This window comes from Myotis brandtii, unplaced genomic scaffold (assembly GCF_000412655.1).
Source record: "Myotis brandtii unplaced genomic scaffold, ASM41265v1 scaffold398, whole genome shotgun sequence".
Taxonomy (NCBI): domain Eukaryota; kingdom Metazoa; phylum Chordata; class Mammalia; order Chiroptera; family Vespertilionidae; genus Myotis; species Myotis brandtii.
In genome coordinates, this window is record NW_005365280.1 from 1,825,515 (window position 1) to 1,834,705 (window position 9,191).

The 9,191-nt window shown below is 43.2% G+C and overlaps 1 protein-coding gene across 1 annotated transcript in view; it reads left to right on the top strand.

Moving 5' to 3' along the window:
• Window positions 1–260: 260 nt before the first annotated feature.
• STMND1 (stathmin domain containing 1) overlaps window positions 261–9,191 on the top strand; it is a 34,270-nt gene continuing 25,339 nt past the window's right edge. The window contains exon 1 of the mRNA XM_005873051.2: window positions 261–294. Within this exon, the coding sequence (XP_005873113.1) occupies window positions 261–294 (34 nt within the window). The remainder of the gene's footprint in view (window positions 295–9,191) is intronic.

Sequence of the window (9,191 nt, forward strand, 5' to 3'; positions counted from 1 at the left end):
GTTCCATGTATCCATGCCTCTGTTTCTATTTTGTTCATCAGTTTATTTTGTTCATCAGACTCCACATATAAGTGAGGTCATATGGTATTTGTCTTTCTCTAAGTGGCTTATTTCACTTGGCATAATAATCTCCAGGTCCATTCATGCTGTCACAAAAGGTAAGAGTTCCACCTATTTCTCTTTTGAAGAATGAAAGACATTTTCTCATTCTACATCCACAATGTCTGCCTAACTCCTTTACTATTTTAATGACCGTCACTATGAGAGTTCCACCCCCCTTCACACAGCTGAAAGGTGAGTCTGAAGCAGAGTTATCTTGGGCCCAGCAGAGCACCTGACACTTAGTAGGTGCCCAGGCCATGTTTGAGAAATTAAATGAAATTGGGCCATTTCTGTAGGCAATGACGCTGGTGCCCGCTGGTGTGTGGATGGTGGAGTCTGGTCCTGAGCATCCATACATACCCTTATGTAAGGATGGCAAAGTTGTCCCAGCCCTTCCCCCTTATTCTCTCTCTCTCTCTCTTCCTCTCTCTCTCTCTCTCTCTCTCCCCTCCCCCCCACTCTCCCTCCCTCATCTCCAATATCCAACAACAGTACTTCTACCTGCGTGCCAGTCTGCACACAGAGAGAAATAAGTGGCAGCCTCTGTGATGATTCTCCTGGCAAGACGTGACGGGCTTTCTAGGAGAGAAGAGCTATAATCTTCCTCCAAGTCATCCTGATATCAGGCCTCACTGCAGCTTGTTCTGGAAAAGAACAGGCAGCTCGCCGTGGCTGCTAAAAATGAAAGAGAAGACAGAGGGGAGGAGGGCGGGGCAGGGAATCATGAGAACCATGTCCTCACTGGTGCTCCTCGCTCCAGAAGAAAGAGCAGTGCCCCTGTGAAAAGGGCAATGCCTGAGTCTGGTTGGTGGTATATGACACGTGATACTTGCACTTCTTTTCTTTTTTTTTTATTGCTAAAAGTATTACAAAGGGTATTACATATGTGTCCTTCTCCCCCCTCCTTGACAATCCCCTGCCCTCCCTTACCCCCCAGTGTCTTATGTCCATTGGTTTTGCTTATATGCATGCATACAAGTCCTTCGGTTGATCTCTTACTCCCCTCCCTTCTGCCCCCCAACCCTCTCTGGCCTTCCCACTGCAGTTTGACAATCAGTTTGAGGCAGCTCTGCCTCTGTATCTATTATTGTTCAAAAGTTTGTAATGGTCTTTATTATCCATGAATGAGTGAGATCATGTGGTATTTTTCCTTCATTGACTGGCTTATTTCACTTAGCATAATGCTCTCCAGCTCCATCCATGCCGTTGCAAATTGTAAGAGTTCCTTCTTTTTTACAGCAGCATAGTATTCCATCGTGTAGATGTACCACAGTTTTCTAATCCATTCATCTACTGATGGGCACTTAGGCTGTTTCCAAATCTTAGCTATGGTGAATTGTGCTGCTATGAACATAGGGGTGCATATATCCTTTCTGATTGGTGTTTTTGGTTTCTTGGGATATATTCCTAGAAGTGGGATCACAGGGTCAAATGGGAGTTCCATTTCCAGTTTTTTGAGGAAACTCCATACTGTCTTCCATAGTGGCTGCACCAGTCTGCATTCCCACCAGCAGTGCACAAGTGTTCCTTTTTCTCCACATCCTCTCCAGCACTTGTCGTTTGTTGATTTGTTGATGATAGCCATTCTGACAGGTGTGAGATGGTACCTCATTGTTGTTTTGATTTGCATCTCTCGGATGATTAGTGACTTTGAGCATGTTTTCATATGTCTCTTGGCTTTCTGAATGTCCTCTTTTGAAAGGTGTCTATTTAGGTCCTTTGCCCATTTTTTGATTGGATTGTTTATCTTCCTTTTGTTAAGTTGTATGAGTTCCCTATAAATTTTGGAGATTAGGCCCTTATCAGATATGACGTTGGCAAATATGTTTTCCCACGCAGTGGGTTTTCTTGTTGTTTTGTTGATGGTTTCTTTTGCTGTGCAGAAGCTTTTTATTTTGATGTAGTCCCATTTGTTCATTTTCTCTTTAGTTTCAACTGCCCTAGGAGCTGTATCAGTGAAGAAATTGCTTTGGCATATGTCTGAGATTTTGTTGCCTTTGGATTCTTCTAGAATTTTTATGGTTTCCTGTCGTACATTTAAGTCCTTTATCCATTTTGAGTTTATTTTTGTGTATGGTGTAAGTTGGTGGTCTAGTTTCATTTTCTTGCATGTATCTGTCCAATTTTCCCAACACCATTTATTGAAGAGACTATCTTGGCTCCATTGTATGTTCTTGCCTCCTTTGTCAAATATTAATTGAGCATATTGGTTCGGGCCGATTTCTGGGTTCTCTATTCTATTCCATTGATCTATATGTCTGTTCTTGTGCCAGTACCAGGCAGTTTTGAGAACAGTGGCTTTGTAATACATCTTGATATCTGGTATTGAGATCCCACCTATTTTCTTCTTTCTCAGGATTGCTGCAGCTATTCGGGGTCTTTTTTTATTCCAGATGAATTTTTGGAGAGTTCGTTCTAGATCTGTGAAGTAGGCCATTGGTATTTTAATGGGAAGTGCGTTGAATTTATAGATTGCTTTGGGTAGTATGCACTTCTTTTCTTTATTTTCCTAGAGATTTGGAGCCTGATACCTCAGGCTAGAGGGCAGTTGACCTATGTTGGTATAAAATAGAGATGTAATCAAGTTCATGGCTTAAAAAAATTTTTAACGGTGAATCTTGTTCAAAAGCCAGATTATTCAACAAATACTGTCTTTTTTCCCTCTCAGTGCTGTCAATTTGATGTAGTTATGGACTTTAAGTCAGATTTTAGAATTGTATCTACAATAAAAAATAGGTTGACTCTAAATGTCAAAACATAGTCAAAATCATCTTAGCTGCCATGTATTACATAATTACAGTGAGTGAAGCACTTTCTATATCTTTTAAAAAAATATTTAACCCTCCCACTAACCCTAGGTACTATAAAATAGCTGGTAATATTGCTATGCCCTATTTTATTTATTTTTTACCAAAAGTATTTATAAGTTTTACAGTCTATGTTATTTTGTATTAGTTTAAGTTGTAGCTGTGTCCTATGTTAAAGATGAATTAACTGAGACATAGGAAGGTGAAATAATTGCCCAGGTCAAAGGTGAACTGAGGCCAGTCTCCCTCTGAAGCCCCAGTTCTCTCTGCCCTGCAACTCCTCCAGCATTCCTGTGCATGTGAATTACTTGAGACAATTCTTGGAAATACAGATTCTGGGGCACCAGTCTCAAAGATTCTGATCCAATAAGTTTGTTCACTTACGACAAACAGCAGAGATGATTCTGAAACAGATGCTCCGGTCCCTCCCTTTAAGAGCCAGTGCTCCAGGGGCTGCTGAGCACTCAGCATCTCCCAGTCCAGCCCCTTCGTGACAAGAGTAAGGGGCTGCTCCACTAGCTGAGAGCAGGACTGGAATCGGAGTCCAGCCAGCTGGCCCAGCCTTCTTCCCACCACATTCCCGGAGAGAAAAAATGCAAGGCTCTTAGAGAGCTTTGTTCTTCCCCTCGTCTTTCAGTCCTGCAAGCAGCCAAACTCCCCTGGAGCGTCCAACAATATGTTCAAGGCCAGCATGGAAAAATCACACCGCTAATTTGAAAAGTCTCAGAGCTTCGTGCCCACGTACTGCCAAAATTGGAAGCAGTGGAAATCATTTAAATATTACTTTTCTTTAACTGCGAGAATACCAGTGTGTGAAAATTGCCATGTGTAACCTTCAGAGTTGTTACAGCTTTCTGAAAAGCAAGCTCGCCTTTACAACTGCCATTCAGCAAGTATTGTTTCCCCTTTTACACATTCCCATTAAGCACTCAGCACAGAATGAGACCCATATAATATCGAAACGTGCTTCGGAACAGGTTCTTAAGGGTAGATGTAAATGGGAGTCATATACTTCTATGAGATTATTATGGCTGAATTTACTGTTAAGCTGCCACTCTCTGAGCTATTTCCCCCGAGGTTGGCGTTTTCTCTCTGTATTTACCCAGTTTGTGTTGAATGAGCAAACATTGAGATTGTTGGCTTAATGCCAAGGTTTGGCAAACAATTGTTCCCCTGTTTGTGGGCTTATTTATTTATTTCTGGTTGTTCTCTGCAAGAATCTGTCATATCAAGTCCCTGGAAGGGGAGTGCTTGCACTCTGCATGTTGAGGCAACTCCATTAATTCATTGCTGATGCTATTGCGAACGTTCGCACATGGATTACAAAAGTCTTGATTATGCAAATGTGTTGAGTGTGTTTTTAATGACAGTATCCTGGTACAGTTTTCCTTTATAATAAGAGTTTTCTTTAGCACACAGCGGTTTATAGACAGATTCCTGAGCTTTCTAAATGCACTTGGTGCTGTTACTGAGGCCACCTGCCCCAGTGGATTCTGGGGATAAAAACTTCGGAGGCCCCTCACATCTGAGCTACTCAATGTGTGTGCGTGCAGCAGAGGACTGCTTTCCAGATATACAGTGTTTGGGTTGAAGTGTCTGACAAAAGAACACGAAGGACCAGAACAATATGGGGTTTTAAAATGAGGTCTTTAAATGGAAGATGACTCTTGAAATGCCACCAGTTTCTTACAATCCGGCTCTGTCTTTTCTTTTGCCAGGAGCTACGAAGCTCTGCACCGCGACTCCGGCTGCAACGCAGCAGAGCAAACACAGAGAGGTTTTGTCCCCACTCAGCAGCCCTCCTGTTGAACAGGGTGCTCCAAGCAGCGCCTGGGAGGGTCTTAGCAGCTGAATGAAGCTGCTTAACATGTCTCACAGACCTGGAGTTTAGTTAGCTAATGAGAGGAACCCCCCTGGGTGGCAGCTGTTCCCTAGGAGGTTTTCTTGCCCTTCTGGAAGCCTTACAAGCTCTTTCAGCCCATTAGGACTCCGCGTGGTTATTTAATGCCCTTGTGGGAATTGCTTTCTCTGTCATCTTAAATCAGAGATCAGCAAACATTTTTCGTAAAAGGCTAGATAATAAATATTTTTAGCTCTGTGGGCCATATGGTCTCTGTCACAGCTACTCGGCGCTGGTTGTGTAGCACAAAAGCAGCCATAGATAAAGTGTAAACAAACGAATGTCTGTGTTCCAATAAAACTTTATTTGTGGATGCTGACATTTTAATTTCATATCATTTTCATGAATCACTGATAATGTTCTTCCTTTTTCTTTTTTTCCAACTATTAAAAAAATATAAAAACCATTCTTTTTTAAAAAATATATATACTTTATTGATTTTTTTACAGAGAGAGGAAGGGAGAGGGATAGACAGTTAGAAACATCAATGAGAGAGAAACATCGATCAGCTGCCTCCTGCACACCCCCCTACTGGGGATGTGCCCGAAACCAAGGTACATGCCCTTGACCGGAATTGAACCTTGACCCTTCAGTCCACCTGCCGATGCTCTGTTCACTGAGCCAAACCGGTTAGGGCTATAAAATCCATTCTTAACTCAGGTGTCAGACAAAGACAGGCAGTGAGCTGAGTTTGGCCAGGAGGTTGGGGGCGGTGGGTGGGGGTGGGGTCATAGTTTTCCAATCCTTGTTTTAAGCCAATAATTAACAATGAAGAATACCAGCGTAGCCATCAGCTTCCCTCATTTATCTAAATGTTAGCGAGCATTGAAAATGTCAGCTGTTACTCTAATAATTAGTCAGTTGAGATAAGTTTGGGAATAAAGGTCAGCATATAATATTTCTATTCATTGGAAGAATGCCAGTAAACTCAGTGAATTGGGCTCATTACTGATTTCTTTGTGTGATTCCCCATTTCCTAGAAAAGATCAGGGTCTGAAGTGAAATTGAAAGGCTTTGATATGACGTTTAAAAGCCTTCCTTGGTGTGGTACCGACCCTGCCTGGATATACCGATGCCTGCAGGGAACCTCTCTGCTCTCTGGTTTATTAGCCAACCCCGGAAGGGTAACTCTTTCTCTCTCAGATCAGAGAGAAGAGGGGAAAGTGACTCCAGAGCTTTGGGTGATGGCAAGAAAGGGTTTTTTTTCTTCTTCACCCTGACCCACTAATTCACAAAGATCCCTTCTCCACCAGGTAGAGGGACAGGAAACTGGTGTGACACTCGGGTTTATTACACTCCTAGTTGTAATTTGATGCATCAAGGTGCTCCTAGACTGAGAATACCTTGATAAAATGAAGTTAGTGTCTGTTCTATACTTGATTGCCTAATCGACTTTATTTTACTTTTTAAAAATATCTTTTTTATTGATTTCAGAGAGGAAGGGAGAGGGAGAGAGAGATAGAAACATCAATGATGAGAATCACTGATGGGCTGCCCCCTGATGGGAATCCAGCCTGCAACCCAGGCATGTGCCCTGACAGGAAATCGAACAGTGACCTCCTGGTTCATAGGTTGATGCTCAACCACTGAGCCACACCAGCCAGGCAATATACTTTATTTTAATTCTCCCCCATCATTTTCCTCCTCACTTTTTCCTTCTTCCTTCCATATTCCCCCTTTCCTTTCTGCCTTTTGAGGTAATAATTTAATGTTCACATGTGTTCTATACTCTTCCTACTTCAAGTGTGAGTCTGTACTAAGAGTGATGGCAGCTTCTTAAAATGTGGTATTTTCACCCCCCATCCAAACCATTCAGAATCTGCATTTTAACAAGATCCCCAGGGTGTGCATGAGTCTGTACTAAGAGTGATGACAGCTTCTTAGAAATGTGGTATTTTCACCCCCCACCTAAACCGTTCAGAATCTGCATTTTAACAAGATCCCCAGGGTGTGCACATTAGAGTTTGAGAGGCGCCTTTATAATATCCTTATCATTCCAGAGAAAAATGCTCAAGATGAACCTCAGGCTTAAATAAACATCCTGGAGGGAAGCAGAGAATTAACCTTCTCAAGATTGTTCAGAATTGAAGAGAAAAGGCAAGGACTGGAGTCAAACTTTAAAATGAGCAAGTAGTGGTTCCACTTTGGGAGAATCCAAGCACTTTTTCCTCTAGCAATGTTCAGGGTGGACAGGTTATCTGGGACCAGGGCACAGAGCCTTGGTATAGCACCCAGCTTGGGGTGGAGGGACATGTGGGCGTGATACACACTCCTCCCCTGTGGAGGGCTGGATCACTGACACCTCTTCCCTGCAGAGAGAGGTCGGCAGAGGAGAAGGTGAACAGAGCAGTCATTCCTTGGCATTCTGGAATACAGGGGGGAAAGGTAGTGCGAGCTGGTAAATGTTTAATTAGCAGCTTGGGGAACGGGGGAAGAAGCCCTGATTTTCATGGTGCATATACCAATATTCCCACCTTGGTTGATTTCAAACTATCAATGTGATGTCGCTGAACGAGGACTTGGGAAGAGGCACACAGCAACCCACCATTATATGAGAGCTGCACTATACAGGTGCAACAGACGTAAATAAACTCAGAAACATAATAGTAGTAAACTGCAATAAAATGATTAGCAACTAATGAGTTGTACTGGTTATCTTTATTTTTACTAGAACTAATTTAATTGTAAGTTTATATAAGCTAAATTTTAATAATGGTTGTGTTTAATGACCAGGTCCAAATATTCCTGACAGTCAGCTTTCATGTATGAGCAGGCTCTAGCCCATCTGTGGGAAAAGGCATTTTCACAACTTCGGACTATAGTCATAGGTTGCTTTAAAAGACACCTGTACAATATATCTGGGTATCACCCCTTTTATTCACATGGATGTCCCAGCAAACCTCTGTTCGCAGATTGCCTTAAAAGAGAGGAAAAAAAGTTGTCTGCAGTATTTCACGCATATAGTTCACCCTACAAACTTTCTCAAGAACATTTTACAGGTGTTCCCTGTGCTGGAATATTCTAGTTGACAATTTTCCAGATTCCAGTTGGAGCATTTCATGTGACTTATACCATGAGTTTTGTTTTGTGTTTTTCAGAGATGTTCCCCAAATACTACTTAGCCTTGTTTCCACTCTTGAGTCACAGTTTTAATGCTTGTTGCTCAATAAATATAATGCTTTGACTTGGATTTTATCTTCCCTAGTCTTCAATTTTATTTTTTTTAAAAAGTTAACAGACAACATCATCCAAGCAGTAAGGAGAATAGAATGAGTTTAAATGCTATAAAGTAAACAATCAGCTTCTCATAACAGAGCTGGCCATTAATTTCCTTGGAAGGACCCAACAGTTTTACATTTCCAAGAATCCTTGCTAGTATTTTCCTAGGTGGATGCCTAAAGGGTCTGAGTCAGGCCACCAGGTTCCTCATCCCAGATCCCTCATTAACTCTCCCCCCCCCTAAGTTTGCAGCCTGTCAAATAAGCGCTTGGTCCATGATCTGTAAAATCCCTGTTAGCTCCTTTTTTGTTGTTTTTATTTTTGAAAATAGAATAAAAAGAAATAAAAATCCAGGAAGGAACAACTTGTTGCTCATTTGAGCAGTGTGCCTGGTCTGCCTTTTTGATGCATTACACCGTTTTAATTTAATTCTCGGAGAGAAATAGGCATATCCGTGCTATTTCCTAACAGCTCATTAAGTGCGTTTTCCATAAAAATGATTTGCATGACCCATTTCTCGGCTGCTGAGCTGTTTACGATCCTAAGTATCTGGATCTCTGTTAGCGGGACCGACCTCTCCCGTGGCCACCCTGTGATACTGCCGTCTGGTGCTACCCAGGCCGCCTTCGCTGCCCACGGGTCCTCAAGAGCTGCTTCCGCCAATCCGACTCCTACGTCCCCTTCCTCCCAATCGTCTCTCTGCACAGTCCCCAGAGTCTGAAGCGCAAAGCCAACACCTCGAGGGCGTGGTCTAAGCACCGGGGGTGGGGGCGTATGCCCAGGCACCTTAGAAAGAAGAAATAAAGTCCACGCAGGATGCTGATGACTGCAGTACTTTAAACACTAACTCGGCCAGCAGCTGGCCCTCCCCTCCGTTCGCTTTGGAGAGGGCCGCGATTTGCATCCCAGGTGTGATTCGGCGCCTCCTATCTTCTAGTTTTCAGTTACCGAAGTGCCATCGCCGCCCAGTTCCCAGGTTCCGGTGATTCGGTTTATTGTGGCAACAGTTCCCGGCAACTGCTCAGGTGCCCAGCGCCTCCTGCCGAGCCTTTAAGTGCTGGAGGTGGAAGAGACCTAGGCGCTGGGAGCAGAGACCAAGGTGTAGGGCGCGGGTTGCTGGGGCGCAAGGCGCCGGGAACTGGGGCGCAGGAACACGGCCGCGA